Source organism: Elaeis guineensis, chromosome 16 (genome assembly GCF_000442705.2).
Source record: "Elaeis guineensis isolate ETL-2024a chromosome 16, EG11, whole genome shotgun sequence".
Taxonomy (NCBI): domain Eukaryota; kingdom Viridiplantae; phylum Streptophyta; class Magnoliopsida; order Arecales; family Arecaceae; genus Elaeis; species Elaeis guineensis.
The window spans coordinates 29704666-29721994 of NC_026008.2; the positions used below are offsets into that span (position 1 = coordinate 29704666).

Genomic DNA, 17329 nt, shown 5'->3' on the forward strand with positions numbered 1-17329 from the left:
GACAATTACTTGGAAAGGACTTAAAGAGCTTCTGGAGCCTTCTTGAGATGCTTTGGATATGCGAAATGAAGCAATGCATAGTGTTACACTACCGATAACCATTAGTGCAGCTTGAAAAATCACCAGTATCTCCAAACAACACAATGTTCTCATATGACCATGCATATTAAACTTAAAATGCTAAGAGTCCACTAAAATAAGGATAAAAGAGAGACTATTTGTAACAACCCAATCTATCTTACAAAAAATACATACATTTGTGCATGTGTGCCAAGCATGAAACTCAATTAGTCAGAGTGCCAAGTGCTGATTAGTGGTAACCTAATTGAATCAATTACCCTTACAAAATGCTTAGGTTGCAGATAATAAATGATTATAAATGGATAATTGAGGATTCACTCACAGATTACAGGGAAACGAACACAAAATACTCTTCAGCATGGACAACACAGATCAGTAAACAAGCGCACAAATCCTCTGCTGTTGAGGGTTTTATTCTCCTGCAACTCTACACAAATCAACAAGAGGACACACCTTGAACTGAACACTATAAAAACTCTCTTCAGGCTTCATTCTGCAGGGAAAAATTATTTAGATCACGTTTTACAACAAAGATTGCCCTAAATGATTTTACACAAAATACAAACACAGAGAAAGAACGCCACACAGTGGCTTGGCTGATAAGTTGAAACCATAACAGTCTATCTGTACCCCACAACCAGGTATAGTAGCAGATTATGCACTTGTGCCAAGTGCGCAGATGTAGCAAGATATGTTAACAGTTAGACTACTAAATGTTTTCTGAGACAGGGATGTCTGTATCATCTTCACAATGGGTCGTTGTGCTTTTCACTTTCCAGAGTTCACAGATCCTGTAGAAAGTGAAACACCATCAACACAACTGTAAAGCATGCAGAACCTGCAAAAATTGAGTGGCCCACCAATAAAGATCAGCTGCTAGATGTATCTCCAGATATTGATTGTAAGCATTAAAGAATAATCCCTACAAACAAAAAGATGCAATCAAATTATTAGATGGTAAGCAACAAGATCAATTCTATCAGGCCACGTTTTCAATCAGTCACATTTGGATCTTCAAGAGCTAAAGGAGGTGACTTCTTACCCAGGAAAGTTTATCCAGCAAGAGGATTTGCATGGATAGTCACGCGATTAATCCTGATCTCAGCCAGCGGTCTATCCCCAGGTCCTGTCTGTGTCTGGGCAAGCCAAAAAGCTCATGCAGTTAGTCATGTTTCTAAGTAGGGACTGGCAAACAAACATATGTTTAATGTGTATTTGAGAAGAAAAAAAAGGATAATAACAAATAAAACATAAATATAACTATCAATATTCTTATAATTCATCAATAAGATGTCTCTGTTTGCCCATGTCAAATTATATATACAAAATCATCCAATAAAAATAAAATGGCAAGTATTTTATATCTTATTGTAAAAGACATTGAATTATTTTATATAGAAGAATAAATTTACTTAGTTATTGTTTGTTTGGTAGAAATACATTTATAAAATCATCAACAGGAATTTTGAAAAAGAGGCACAAATATAATTCAACTCTTAAATTAGAAAAAGGAAAACCTGTGCTCATGCATGCATGTGCCTTTGCATGCCATTTGGCAGCAGGTAATTGGCAACCCCCAACAGCTATTGGTGTAGAAGGGCATGTATTGGAGTGGTGGCATTCAAAAGCAAAGTCTCTTAAACATTATTCCATTACGAGCTAACTGGTGGAAACAAAATCTTGTGGTAAAAGCTAAATATAGCTACAAGTTCATACACAACTCGAAAACAATGAAATCTGATGAAAGCCTTAAAGCAAAAGAGAGGTGTACCGCCATAGTCTAGGAGGCAGCAGAGATCTAAAGAGGCTTATAATGATGTGGTTGGGGTCTGGGTTTGGGGCTAATCGTGCTTCCTTGGATGGAATTAGGAGTGGGATAGAGAGTGATAATATGATAAGAAATTTTCCCCGACAGCTGGTTTGAAAAGAAATTTACTGAATTTAATATAGCAGGTCCATGCTAATCTGCTACTGCATTATAGGAGTGACGGTAAGGGATTCCAAAACCAGCACCAACATAATCAGGGCCATGCAAAAGACATGGGAAAGGGACATGTCTCATCATCCATTATGGTATCGTATACATAAATGATTTGATAGAATCTTTGGGGAACATGGCTTCTCTTGGTTCTGCAGCTTCTGCCTATCAAATCATAGGGGGAACAAGGCTTCTCTTGGTTCTGCAGCTTCTGCCCCTAGAAAGATAGATTGATTGATTTGATAGAATCTTTGGGGAACATGGCTTCTCTTGGTTCTGCAGCTTCTGCACCTAGATAGCTAAATGGAGAGAGAGAGAGAGAGAGAGAGAGAGAGAGAGAGAGAGAATTATCTGCTAAAAAGGGAGAGAAATTAGGGAGAAAGACATTAGGTGAAAATGGATAAAGAAATTGTGCCGAAAAAGAACTTATAATTGTAACAAAAATAAAAGGTCAAAGGTACTCTAGGCCAGAAAGTGACAAGTGGAAAATTATAAGATCTCAAAACACCTGGATCTTAATATAATATAGAAATAGATACACAATGCAAGTCTATCTCAAAAGCATAATTGCAATCATCTTGTGGCTTCTGCTAAAAGTTAAACACATTTGGGCACTAAAATCCACATACCTTTTCCATAAGGTCTAGAACTTCAAACCCATGGATTACTCGTCCAAAAACTGTGTAGAGTCCATTTAGATGTGGTTGCTTCGCATAAGTGATAAAGAATTGGCTTCCATTTGTGTTGGGTCCACTATTTGCCATTGAAAGTGTTCCCCTTGCATTGTGCTAGAAAACAATAAGATACTGTATTAGTATTCCTCTAGGAAAAAAGTAATCTACAACACAGTTTGATAATAAAATTATGGCATTATCAAAAGAAACTCATCTAGTAGGTGGCAAGCATACACTGGTCAAAATCGTCTTTGTCAAGCATATATTCATCAGACAATTACAATCAATCAGAGAAAAAAGATAACATAGTATAGACAAAAGAAAAAAAAATACAGTATTTGGTGAAAAGTCACTTCTATTGGTCAGTGCATTCTGGCTTCAGACACCTCTGTCACTAATGAAGAAATTAAGTGCTGGCTACTGTACCATCCTAGAAGGCTAGAACACCCACACCAATTCAAGAGGTTTAAGGATATTGGCATATGATACCTTAAGTGACTCCCGGATTTCGTCGTTGAATTTCTTCCCCCATATGCTGGTCCCTCCCTTGCCAGTGCCTGTAGGATCTCCACCTTGGATCATGAAACCCTTGATATTTCGATGAAATATAGTTCCATCATAATAGCTACTAGCACAAAGCGCCAAAAAGTTCTGCATTAAAATTGAGCTCAATTAAGTTTCAGCAAGCATGTAGTTTAGCAGTACAATATGCACATGTTATGTTCCTGTATTTGGTGATTTTTATGTAGATAGAAGAAAATAGAATCACAAAGCAAGCAAAATTGTTGTGATCTTTACCCAGTACTTCTGATGTTTATAAAGAATATTTTTTTAATGGCTCAGCAGGAATGAAGTGGCTGATCTAGTGAAAAGACATGCCTGTATTTTCTAACTGATCATACATAGCCTAAGTACAGAACAACAAGAAATTTTGTATCATAGCTTAAGTATACAACAACAGTAAAATTTCAATGTCATGCCAATCAACATGGGCCATCTAAGTGGGTACTACTTCGAATGGTAGCCTAGAATATAGGTTCACATTCATGTCAAATCTGAGGTAGTGGGTTCAACATATTGCCAATGAGTCACTATAAATATAGCAACATTTGTCAAGTTAGTTTATTAAGGTCCTCTGCATATTATTGCTATATATATATATATATATTCCAAATTGGAGTGTGTTTACTGCCATAGTACAAATAATAACCAATAGTACATATTCGGACCATTGCCTGAACAGAATGTTAACGTTTGTTTTTTTCTCTCTTCTTCAATCAACACTGTACAAGAGCCAAAACTCAATCACCATCGACCACAGTCGCCATTAAAGATTGTCACAGCCCCCCTTTGATGATAGAGCCACTGGTCTAATTTCCATTTCAACCAAGCAAACTATGATTTGTTAGGCCCACATTGTTTAGAGCTTGATTTTGCTTCCTCCCATACTACTTAAGGTGGCTATGACTTGCCCATAGGATTAAGTTACATATTATCACCTTCCTTGAGTTTGCTCTTCTTCTTCTACAAACTTTCAAACAATACACGAGATGTAGGCTAGGTTGTCAGCCCAAAAAGTTGGTCCAAGGAATGCCATCTCGATACCGGACCCCATACCAATGCCACACTATTAATATATCGGTATGGGGCCAGTTTAGCATACCGAGCATCGGTACATCCCCAGAACCACATACCAGTATCGAACCAATATGGTACAATATGTCCTATACTGCCCAATTCGATGCAGTATGGCAAACCTCGAGTTGATCCTTTGCACAAGTTGCCGCTGAATTCACAGACCTATTCCTCAGTTTGATGCTACCTTATCTAAGCAATTTGACATTGAAGCTCAGTTACATGCCCTTGCAACAAGAGCCACATCCAATACAGTCCGTACGGAGTATAGGCAGTATATGTCATCCTCTCATGTCAATTGATGGTTTGCATTTGCTGCAAATCTTTAACTATGACAACTCTTACCAAGTTTAAACTTGAAAATACTGCTTCTTCCCTTTTTATCTATTCTAGAAACTCCCTCAAAAATCTGTCTTTTACATGCAAATAAACTACTATCTATAGTTTCTGTCTCCAATCCTAAATTTATAAAACTACACTCAAAACAATAATTTCCAATGTCATAGAGAAATCCTAGACTTCCAAATCTTTTTGAAAACTATCAGAATACAAAATAATATGAGAAAAACAACCTTTTATAACTAAAGTAGTCTTAGACAGCTGCTGGACTCCCAAGTGCTGGAAGTATCCTCCCACAAAATGGCCAGCTGCTATACAGGCTTGTTTCACCTTTTAAAGCAATCCTATTTATAGCAAGATTTCTCTAAAGTGGCCACTTACTTTCATGGGTGTGTCCCCTTATACTTCCAACAAATAATACAAAGAAAACTTGGCTGCTCCAAACTTGTTTTAGAAAGCTGTAAAATGCAAAATAAACTAAACCATCAAAACCTACTCACCTTTATCAGCATCTCCCTTTAACATTTCAACAAGTTAAAACAAAGAGAACTTGGCTGCACCCAACTTGCTCTGGATACTCATAAAATGCAAAATAAACTAAATTATGAACACCTCAAACCATGTCCAATGCAATATATCAAGATGTATCAAGCTAGCCTTTGTCGATATCAACTTTCACCTTAGCCGATCAATATGAATATGACCTCCACATGCAAGAAGCTTTTAGCAAGACTTCATCTCCTTGATAGTGTAACTACAATGTTAATTTGTAGTCTACAGATTTTAATTTTTTTATTATGCTTTCGAGTTTTCTTTTATTCACAACAAAATGCACTTAATTTAGGAATTCAAATTGTACTATGCATTTCTGGGAGTTCAATAATAGATGTTTTAACCTCAGCATATAATATTGCTTGATTAAAAGATATGATAAGCAGATAAAACTGAGAAGAACCTATATGACCTATGGATATCCTCCAGGAATCTCTCATAGGTTGATACAAGGTTTCCAATCAGGTTCCATTATGGTCCAGGGCCAGGTCAAAACAATACCATCTCAACAGCAGGGACAATTTGGCATCTTGATGAACGCTAGGAGCCTAGGATGCCCATGTTTCTTTTTTCTTTGTTATTCATTGTTTTAGTAGATGTTTCAAGGGTTTTTAGAGTTTGTTATATTTGAGGATTCAGGTAAAGTTTTTAGCACGTGATTGTGTTAATGTCACCAACACTAGCGTCAGCACCAATTATTTGAAAACCTAAGCTCTTCCTTCCCCTTCTTCCTCTCCTCTCTCTTCTCACTTTTCCTTGCTTTCAAATGTGCAAACAACAAATAAAGCATCGAGCACTGTTTTTCATCAAGTCCTTGCTCTGTCTTGGTACCAGCTAACCTAGTCACCAACCTGGCTGGTCTCAGCCAGTTCCAAGAAGACAGCCTAATTCATATGACCTGAAGTCCCTTAGCTGTCCCAAGTCCTGGACTCTGACTAGTCCAATATGGAACATACCAAGTATTGAATCTAGCACCACTTGGGTTGGGTTGGGTCAGGCTCGGAGGCTAATCTGGATCCGTCCCAATCTCAATTGATTCACAATTTTTAGAACTGGATCTGAACCAATCAATGTTAGAATCAACCCAAAAGTTAAAAAAAGATCAGCAAATAAACTATTGATCTTATTCAAGAAAAAAAATCAATAATAGAATATATTCAAAAAAAAAACAATATATGATACATTCAAAGGCATTTACAGTAATAAAATTAAAAATACCTATAATTGTAAAATATAACATGTCACAAGTCACAACCTCAATAAACCAATACTTTATTCAAAAAAGCAATAGTTAGCAAAAATCATGAGTGAAAAATCAATGAAAATTAACCATGTATTATATAATATATAATTAATGCATTACAATAGATTAACTTCATATGCATTGGTAAGTATATATTTATATAAATGGTCAGGATGGTTTGGGTCTGCATTATCCCAACCTCTTTAACCCATTCCCTAAACAATCCAATTAGGTTTCTAAAAAGTGCAACTAATACTGCTTAGCTCCTATTTTAAACCCAAACCAGACCAAGCCAACAAGTGGGTCCATTCAATTCTTGGATGGATCCAAACCCAAGTGCACCCCCAAATGAATCCAGGGTGATGCATATTTTCATGCTAGTGAATGGTTATACCAGCCACAACAAAATACAGCATAAAATAGGTGGTCAACTACACAAGGCTCCCGCCACTTTAGGGTCTGAGGAGAACCAAATGTATGCTGACTTAACCTACGTGGAGAGAGTTTGTTTCCATGATTCCAACCTAAGACACCCACATCAGGAGCACCCTTACCATTGTGCCAAGGATTACCCTCACAACAAAATATAGCAATAATACATAACATACAAGACAAAACAAGTTGAGAACTATAAGATATATCCTGAAATTGTTCTAACATATTCGATCAATGCATCAAATACATACATGGATTGGGAAGGAGAAAAGTAAGTGATCATCATTAGTAAGATGGCTTTCATGCTAAATTAGATTTCATGAACATAATTGATGCTTCATAATTAGGCTTCATATGTACCAAAGTCCCATGCAATCCCTAAAACCAACGGACCCTCCTGAGAAAGATTAAATGAAGTTTTAGATAATTGCAAGCTCCCTTTGAGCATCGGAAGTGCTTTGGGTACCCATGCCGGCTATCATGAGAGATGTGTCAAGGAAATGAAAGCCACAAATAAAGATGGCCCATGGTTAAACAAGCAAGATATTAGATATGCCAATGGTATCACAACATCCTTTAAAAGTGAAAGCCACAAATCAATTTCCAAGTGTTAGGCCTACCAAACTCAAATTTCAATTACAGTCACATTGTTGGATAAATTTATCTCGTTAAAGAGATGTTTCCTATTACCAATTCTAAAAGTTCCGTTACCATTTGGTTGAACTTTTTGATATTTATGCAAGATTGAATTCAAATAAGTATTAAGAATGCTCAAAAATTTGGTTAAATAGATGGAAAGGAACGGATTTGCCTTCTCGAAGAAATATGGAAGATTTTAATAATAATCAAGGTATTAACCAAAATAAAGATCAAATTTTCTTGATGACATAGGGAAAATAAAAGATAGCCAAATGCTTAAGTGGCCATCCAGATGTCATTTTAAAGGAGTTGGTTTTTAGCAGAAGCAATGACAAGTGGGATCCTCAATGACAACCACAAATAATGGGATAAGGTTAGTTGTTTGCGCAACATAATGATTTCTTAATTGGTCCAAAGTAGAGTTGTGTGGATTGTACCAACAACAAAGATCTCATAAAGCTAATCTATACCAAACATTCACTGGACGTCCTTCAGAAATTTAAGGATAAATAAATATGAATGGACTCTCTCAGATGCACTAAGACCAAACCCACATCTCTCTCTCCACCCACTGCCCAGCCCAATGGATTGTCTCTCATGTGCATCGCACATGCCTAATGCTAGTGCAAGAAGAAAGGTAATTAAATTGAAAATATAGAAGATGAATGAAAGTTACCAATGTTTCGATATACAGTCAAACTAATTGGTTTGCATCCTAGAAAAAGCTTTCTTATATTGAATAACTAACCAATGGTTTCCAGTATTATCATAAACTCTCTCTTTCCAATTCCATGCTGTTTAAATGTCAAGCTTTCACAAAAGATTTGGGAAAGGTCTAAAATCTTCACTGTTTTCAATAAAAAACTTGAAGACTAATGCTAAATTTTCTATTTTGAATTTCCTCTCGGCCAAGAGGCTGCAAATTTTTTAAAATCTATCCCTCTGAGTAAGTTGCAAACTTACTAGTGCATGTATCTTAGTAAGTTCGCATAAATATTTAAAAAAAAAAAATCAAAACCCTAAATCCTAAAAAAAACTACAAAACCCTCTCAAGAACTCCTTAGTTCAGATTTAGAGAGAAAAATTGGTAACCCATCTCTTTGTTATCTTTGTCCCCCATCCTTATCACCTCACTTGCTGCATGGCCCTTATCTCAAAGAGAGCTCTTCTAGTACCCAAACTAGTAGTCAGCATGGTATATGATGCTGAAACCTCTCTTCTCTAGCTCTCTCCATCTAATCCTCACCTCAACAATGACTCCATCATAACTCATCCATCCTTCCCACTTTGACAAAGTACTATGTGTGTGTGTGTGTGTGTGTGTGTATCCTCACTCCTGCAACCAACCCTAACCCCCTCTAGATTTGATAAATTGACCCTATCCCCACCTTTTCTCCAGTTGCAACCCCATCCACATTTCCCACCTGCAAACTCCGCTAATGGAAACCTCTTACATGCTTGCTACTTGGCCTGCAATGGCTACCTATATTCTAGACCTAATATTTGATTAGCCTACGACATGCTACAAGATTGGGGACCTTTGGGAATTGGAACACAATGTTTGATGATTTCTTTTTATTGCTTAACAATTTTATTTTTGGTTCATAAAGGATAATTGTTGACTTTTTGGTTTTGTATTGAGTTAATATATTTTACATATTTCTGATAGAATATCTATTTTTATTAATTTATTTTATTTTTTGAATATGTCTTGGGTCCAACCAATAAACCAATAGGTTAAATCAGTGACTAAGCCACAGGCTTGTTCTGATAACTATGCTTGACAAAAAGGAAGATATGATAAGAGGGAGGAGAATAACAAAAACACGAAGAATGAAGGATAGGAAGGGAAGCACTCTACAAGCATTTCTTTTCTTTCAAATAAAATGTCTACAAAATTCAATTCTACTATAAAGATAGTCTTTAGTAGACTAACCCTCTCTTACATACATCAAGACTCAAAACACAAGCCACATCAACTGATTCAACCAGTGTTCGTTGAACCACCCCAGCGTGCTAAACCATACCGACAGCTAACCAGTGTGATTCGGATGTTTGATTCGAAATGCCAGCGAAGACAAAGTGAAGAAGAAGGAAAGAGAGGAAGAAAGAGAGGAAGAGAGGGAAGGGAAGGAAAAGGCCGATGGTTGCCCGCCTAGGCCTTCGAGGCTCCCAATCCTCTACAAGATGCGAGAAGAGAGAGATAGAAAGGAGAAGGGAGAGAAGAGAAGGGAGCGGCCCATTGCCGGCTTCACTATTTATCATATTTTTTGAAAAACATGTTGAAACAGGGACAAACTCCTATTTCGAACCCACAATGGCCGCTATTTTGGACCATCCGACAGCCATGGCAGCCTCTCTGCTGCCTTCCACTCCCTCCTCTTCTCCCTTACCCTCTTTCTATTCTCGTATTTTCTCTCGAGAAGGACCGCAGAGCCCGAGAGGCCACATCAGTTCTCCCGCAACCTCCACGGCCCTCTAGTGGCCACCACCGATGTCTCCACTGGCCTCTCTTTCCCTCCCTCCCTCTCTCTCCCTCCCTCCTTTCCTTCTCTCTTTTTATCCCCCGTTCATCCCCCATTTCCATGTCAGTTCAAACCTAGTGCAAGGACATACCGACTCATACTGTCAGTCGGCCAACATGGGATCCAGTTCCGAGTTGGCAATCCTTGGATTCAGCCATCACTTTGTAAAGAGTCTCATGAAAAGGAAACTAATCAGCTAAATAGATCCACATGCTAAAGAAACTATTGGCAATGTTACTTAAAAACATGAACTATAGTCAAGCATCTAGAAACCTTAAAGAAAAATAATATCATTTAGATTCCTGCATACAAAAAAAATAATTAGTTGAACCACTTGTATAATGTTATAAAATTCACAAAACTTGTTCAATATTATGTTAGGCTTGAAAACTTCTATATAAGAGTAGTAAAGCTAGTCTTTTAATAGCACCATCTTCATTATTTGCTAACTTGAGGTGCCAAGGAGGGACAATAAGTGTCCAAAGGGCCTAGCTATCCAACAGTCTCACACATCAAGAAACCTAAAATTTAGAGCATCCAGCTATCCCCAGCCACTGTAACTCCCAAAAAGTTTGGCTAAGAATCTGAAAAGGAAATTAATTAAGCGTGTGTCTAGTGTTGCTTAAAAGAAAATTGTTTGTGATCTAAAGGTTAAAAAGCTACTTCATAAAAATAATAATGATTGGTAGCATCACTTGAGAAGTGCTTCTTCAAAAAGAGTAAGTCAAAATGTGGCTCTTAAGAGAAGCCTGAAAAACTAACTTTTGGCTTCTGCTCTTGTAGCCTTGCTCCATGTCGTTCAAATATGTTAAGCCCATGGACAGAAAGTGGATATACAGTATGTGATTACAAAATGCAAAAAATTCGAAAAAGCACTTTTTATTTAAGAATCTATATGAAAATGTTTATAAGAATGACTTTTAAAAAAGCAGAAGCAACTTCAAACATACTCTAAGCATATTTCTTGTGCATCTAAGTCACATCCATATTGATGTCAAATTGTTTCATCTAAAATTCCTAAACACTCAAAACAAAGATTAAATGAAGGAAAAAATGACTGGATATGCATCAAAATCATGATCTTGCAATGTTCTTTAAAAATATAGTCATGATTTTATGATGCTCAGTGTTTAGTTATGCAAGAAAATTTCATAGAAGCCCTAAATTCATTTTATTGAAAATTTATACTTCAAATAGAATCTTTCAAATTCATGATTTTCTCTCTTTATCACCTTGCACCATTTCCTTTTTTGATCCTTATTGTCTTTGACAACCAAATACCTTGCAAAAATTCTCGAATTAAAAATTCAAAATATAAATTCAGGAAAAAAGTTAAAATCAAATTTGAAATTGAAAACTTCCAGATGGAGCCCAAAACAAGTTTGAGGCCCAAGCATAGAGGCAGATCAAGGATGATTTAGCAGCTGCTTTCTTCTCTATCAATGGCCAGCATAAGGAAATCTTTTGGCTGGTTGTGTTGCAATAGCTGAACCACTGATTTCTCACTATGAATAATGTGCTCCTCTACATTATTGGCTGTTTACGACAAGCAACCTTATGCCATTTGTATGGTGTCAATCCAGTGCATCAATATATGATTCATTGAGTTTTGAGAATGTTTTACCGCTGACCCTCCACCTAATTTTAGCCTTCTGTAAGTTGGTGATTATTTTCACACAACATGACTACAAGCAATTGAGAAATTTATAATCAGACAAATGATAACCCTACATAGAAGGTTTCCAGCCAAGACATTTCTCCATAAAAATGTGGCAGACCAAATCATATTTGGAAAAAAAAAAAAAAAAACTTATCTAGGAAATGCAGAACATATTTTCCTAATCTCAAAGCTTTTCAAAAAGTCCTAGACTGACCAAATAATATATGCTCATATAGAATTCAAAAATAGTAGCACAAAATGGCTTAAAATTGTCGAGAATTATAAGACCTCTAGCTCCCAGATTTCAATAGGAATTGAATGAAACCATATTATTTTCTATCCATTGCAATTATTTTGGTCAATATATTTGAAACCAACTGGTTTTGTCTAAATTTCGTTATGTGTAAAGGTTCTTAGCTCTGCTGCGCACATGTAAACAGAAAATGTATTGCTGCTATTGAAACATGTGCAAACTAAGACTATTGGCTTGGTTTTCCCTCCAAATTTCAATAAACTATGTCAAATAAAGAATGTTTGAAATCCTCTAGTGAACAAGGTAAGAGATGAACAATGGATCTATATTAACCATTTATATATATAAAATCTAGCTTAAGAACATCAATTATGCATCATGATTTGGGAATTCTTGCACATAATGGCTCAACCCAAGAACACTGAAATTTTGCAGGATAAAAGGCCACAGCACACCAAAATGAAATAACTCAGTGCCCCAACAACATGGACAATCAAAGACTAGGAAACAAAGACACTTCAAAATGCATCCTATATTTGCATCTAATATGTATTGTATATCAATACATGTTATATTACTTCAGGAATATGTATTTTTTTTAATCTTGTTTTCCTAAAGTAAGAAAAAGTTCAACATAATCCCCTGGATACACTGGCAATACTTCCTCGATACTTTGGAGGATAAGGAAAGGGCCTTTTCTATCATATGAACGTTGACATTTTAATGATTCATAGTTCGTTGTAAAGTTTGAGATAATGTTACTATATGGAAGATATAAATTTTGGTTCATAAATAGAGGAGATCGTGGACCATGTTATTTGAGCCCATCATCCACCAAACCTACGAGTGTAACAATCACAGTGCACTAAGGAAGTAATTATCAACCACTCCACTAAACTTGGCTGCTTGCCAATCACCACATCGGAAATTTGCAGAGAAATTTTACGTTAATATAAAAATTAAAAAAATAAAAGCGGATAGATATTAACAAAAAAAGAAAGAAACTAAAGAACCTCAGCTGTTTTGGGGACCTCGTCGCAAGCGATCTCGCACTTGATATCGCCCAGATTCGTGTGCAGAGTGACCGACTGCGGAAGAAAACCGATTAGAAAGGGTTAGGGTTTCGAAAAACGATGGCGTAGGAAATGGAAAACGAAAGTTGAAGGATTTCAGACGCAAAGAGTTGGAAGGGCGAGAACGAGTTATCTACCATCGTTTTTTCTTCTTGTCGGATGGAAGAGAGTACTCGTTTAGTAGAAAGAGAGAGGGGGCTTAAGAACTCTCGGATTTGGGAAGGAAATCAAAGCAAGAGGTGAAATACTGGAATAGAGTTCTAATTTCTAAAAGGAGCGCGAGCCAGACCCCTTTGCCTCCGCTTCCTCGAGAGGTGGATGCTTCTGGAGGCCGGTGGAGTTGTCCAATTATCAGGGCCTAAAAGCCTACCGAGCTCTATGGTTTTCTTGGATCGGGTTGGGCTTTTCCACTGAGTTGTGGTCGAATCTGGCCCAGTCAACTTATGCCTACCGAACCCAACGGCAAGCAGGAGAGTCAAGCGGTCGTTGGTTTTTTACCTTTTTTTTCTTTTCTTTTTTTTTTTTTATGTTTAGCACGACAGTTTCATGTTTATTTGAGTGACACCTCACCCATCTGAAGATAATGACTGTCACCTATCTCTTGATCCATTGTATATAGCATGCTAGCAGTGTTCAGCATGCCAATGGAATAATAGACAACAGCCGTCAATCTCTAAGATGAATGATATATCCATCCAAATATGCACCAATTTTTGTGGTACAAAACATGCACCATAGAGCATTCAAATTCAAGAAAGTTCTAATCGGTCTCATTTTTTACTTTAACAACATTCAAGGAGGTAAAAAAAATATAAATATTTCAAACAATAAAGTTAAACTAAGCTTCAATAGAATTTGTAACCTGCTACAAGACTAACAAAATTTAAGGTCTAACTAGAAATCAGCCCAAAATCTGCTGGTATCAAATTGTTGGTCCATGTTTTGTGCTGGGCTCTTTCCTAGGGTTAACCAACTCAAGTAACTGGTGGCCCGCTTAAACCCGAATTGTTTCAGACAAGCATGGACTTAAGCTCAGGGGATAGGAGCAAGTTTGAAAGTTGAGCCCATCTTTTAAATAGATCGCGCTTGAATTTATGTCAATGCAGCCAAGCCAGATTTTATATAATATATATAATATGATATAATGTAGTATAATATAATATAATATATAAATATAGAAAATTATCATATTCTCTCCTCACCCTCCTATCCACCCTCTCCCTCCCACGAGTTCTTCACCCTCACCACCAATGACTTGAGAGCTTCAACACTAACGACCTTAATGATGTTAGGATTTGATATCTCGAGATTCGATCCATATTAAGCTCACAATAAGATCCGCGATGAAAAATGAAGTCCAACGAGATCAAGATCATCTCAAACGGAGCTCGGACGAAGGAAATACACGCGTTTGAAGTTGTCACGAAACACGAGGTGGTCGAGGACCGGCAGTGGCGCGGCCATGCGCGGCCCAGGCGCGGCAGCACGCGGCTGGGCACGGCAGGATGCGGCCCAACGCATGGCGCCCGGTCCTGGCCCGGGCGCGCGGAGCGCAATCTATGCCCACGCACGGGCCAACCCAGGCCCTGTGCGCCGCTGGGAGCCCATTCGCCCGATCCATCATGGACCGGATGGTGCACAGAGGAGGTTGTGGACCGCATGGGCATTTTTCACACATTTCGTGTGGTCCACGGCACTATTCCATGAACCGACTGCGATCGGACGGCTTTGGGAGATTTGCGGTGTTGATCCAACGGTCTGGAGCTTGTTTTGAGCTTGATTAGGACTTCTAAACCTAATCTAATTGATGTTTAAGCCCTTTAAAAGGGCCTGATGCTCAACAGAAAGCTGTGTGGTGGCTTGGTTTCACGGGAAAGAACCCACGTGAAGGACCTGTGGGTGCGGACAGCTTTGCACGAACCAGAAAAGAACCCGTGAGGAAAAAAGAGAGAGATGTGTGACGCTGTGAGAGAAGGAGTAGGGCTCCTGGACAGCAAACAGCTGTCACTTCAGAGGTTCAAAGGGGTCTTCCTAGAGAGAGCTTTTGTGAGGGAGAACTTTCTGTATGAGAGAAATTGGATGTACGAAGGTTGAGAGTGAGATCTCCTCTTATAAATTTTTTTTCTCATAGTGAAACTTGCATGCCCTGTGGAGGCGAGCCCTTTTTGGCTGATCTACGTATTTGATTATTTTTTATTTTATTTCTTCTTTCTTTCTGTTGCATCGTGCAGTATCGAAAAAATCTTGAGAGATGGTATCCTGGCCAGACATCCACCCAACAAGTGGTATCAGAGCGAGGCGGTACAAAAACGCAGATTGCAGTGGTGGTAAGCAAGACTGAAGATGGAGAAGATACAAATAATCAAGATGGAGATCAACAAGTTTGATACAAAGAGCAATTTCTTCTTGTAGCAGGCAAGGGTGAAGGACGTGCTCATCCAACAAGGGTGGATCGATGCTCTCTTGTGCGAGAAGAAGCCGACTACCATAGAGATGTAGGATTTAAAACGGCTACAAATGCAGGCGGTGAATATCATTCGTATGTACCTAGCGGATAAGGTGGTGATCCATGTGCTTAGCGAGACTTTTCCGACGGTGCTGTGGTCGAAGCTCGAGAAATTATAGATGGTGAAATCTCTCACCAATACTCTCTTCCTCTGGAGGCAATTCTACCAGCTGCGAATGACTGAGGGACAGAGCGTGCAGAAGCATCTCAGCCACTTCCAGAAGATCTTCACTAACCTCCTCAGCATTTGTGAGAATATTGAGGAGAAAATCAAGGTGCTGGTTTTGCTAGCGTCGTTTCCCTCTTCGTACGAATCCTTGATGATTGCTCTTCTAGTGGGAAAGAGCACCATCAAGATGGATGAGGTCATCGCGGCAATACTCCAGAACGTGATTCTCAGAAGGGAGAACCTAGCTTGGAGCTCAGGTGGCGGTAGCTCTGCTTTAGTGGCTTCTGAAGAAGCAAGAGGCAGTAAACGGAGCGATAGGAGATCGCGACGAGGACGGTCCAAGTCCAGGAGGGACTTGAGCACAATCAGGTGTTACCGATGTGACGAGTTGGGATATTTAGTCAGAGATTGCTCTCAACTCAAAAATCGGACGATGGCTGCTGTGGTGACGGCCAGTAGTGATTCAGAGGGAGATGTCTTGAAGATATCTGATGAGATATTTACTTCTTCCCAACAGTAGATATTAGATTCTGTATGTACCTATCATGTATATTGCAGAGAGGAGCAGTTTGACTCCCTAGAGAACAGTGAGGGCACTATTTATCTGCCGGATGGATTGAGCTGTGCGATCAAAGGCATCGGGACGGTCAATTAGAGGACACATGATGATGCAGTGAGGAGATTGGAGGAGATCCAATATATACCCACTTTCAGACAGAATCTTATCTCACAGAGTAGACTGGATTCGAGAGGCTACAGGACGGTAGCTGGTAGAGGAATCCTGAAGATGCTACGCAGTGATAGGATTACTTTGGAGGGGAAAAAGGGGAGGAGAGGATATTATTACCTGACAGGGAACCCAGTGCGAGGTGAAGCTTCGGGAGCCAGGAGGAGTCCAAAGCGAGGTGAGCTCCAGATGGAGGTGGATCGGGCACGAGACAGGAGACTCAGAAGGATGAGAAGTGACGTCGCAAGGTGAGATTCTTATTGCCGTAAAATGATGCCCCGAGTAGGTCTTAGGTTAGAAAGAGCACAGCATACAACAGAGATGGGATCAAGCGGTCTGGCTCGACTCTCATGTTTGCCCATCCATGATCAACAGACGATTGTCTCAAAGTATGGGGGCGAGGAGATCCAGAAGCTCTCGAAGTTAGGAGGAGATCGAATATCGTGTCAAGATGAAGATTGTTAGAATTTGATATCTTGAGATTTGATCCATATTGAGCTCACAATGACGTCCGCGATGAAAAATAGAGTCCAACAAGACTAAGATCACCTCAAACAGAGCTCGGACAAAGGAGATACACGCGTTTGAAGTTGTTACGGAACTCGAGATGGTGGAGGACCGGTGGCGGACCGACAGCGGCGCAGCCCAGGCACGGCAGCGTGCGGTTGGGCACGGTAAGGCGTGGCCCAGCGCGCGGTGCTAGCCCAGGCCCGGGCGCACAGGGTGCGGCCTAGGCCCAAGCCTAAACACGCGGGGCACGCGGGCCGCCCTAGGCCCGAGCAAACAGGGCATGGCCCGAACCCACGTGCAGGCCAGCCCAGGCCCAGCATGCCGCTGGGA

The 17329-nt window shown here is 39.1% G+C and overlaps 1 protein-coding gene across 3 annotated transcripts; it reads right to left on the reverse strand.

The window, feature by feature from the left end:
• Positions 1–541: 541 nt before the first annotated feature.
• Positions 542–13365, reverse strand: LOC105059358 (peptidyl-prolyl cis-trans isomerase CYP18-1). Of its 3 annotated transcripts, XR_834280.3 has the most exons (7): positions 13225–13365; positions 13028–13102; positions 3223–3384; positions 2689–2847; positions 1124–1217; positions 942–1003; positions 653–872 (listed from the first exon to the last, which is right to left on the reverse strand). XR_834280.3 is itself a non-coding variant. In XM_010942626.4 (6 exons), the coding sequence occupies exons 1-5, from the start codon at positions 13225–13227 to the stop codon at positions 1134–1136; spliced, it is 483 nt and encodes a 160-aa protein (XP_010940928.1). In that variant the 5' UTR covers positions 13228–13365; the 3' UTR covers positions 542–919; positions 1124–1133. The 3 variants fall into 3 exon arrangements, 2 of the variants coding, with proteins under 2 accessions (XP_010940928.1, XP_010940927.1); XM_010942626.4 differs by lacking the exon at positions 942–1003 and having other exon boundaries at positions 542–919; XM_010942625.4 differs by having other exon boundaries at positions 542–1003.
• Positions 13366–17329: the final 3964 nt, after the last annotated feature.

Coding starts and splice junctions, on each gene's coding strand:
- LOC105059358 (XM_010942626.4), bottom strand. Junction 3,385..13,027: donor AGGTCCCCAAAACAGCTGAG/GTTCTTTAGTTT, acceptor ATTTTAATGCAG/AACTTTTTGGCGCTTTGTGC. Junction 1,218..2,688: donor TTCTAGACCTTATGGAAAAG/GTATGTGGATTT, acceptor TGGCTTGCCCAG/ACACAGACAGGACCTGGGGA.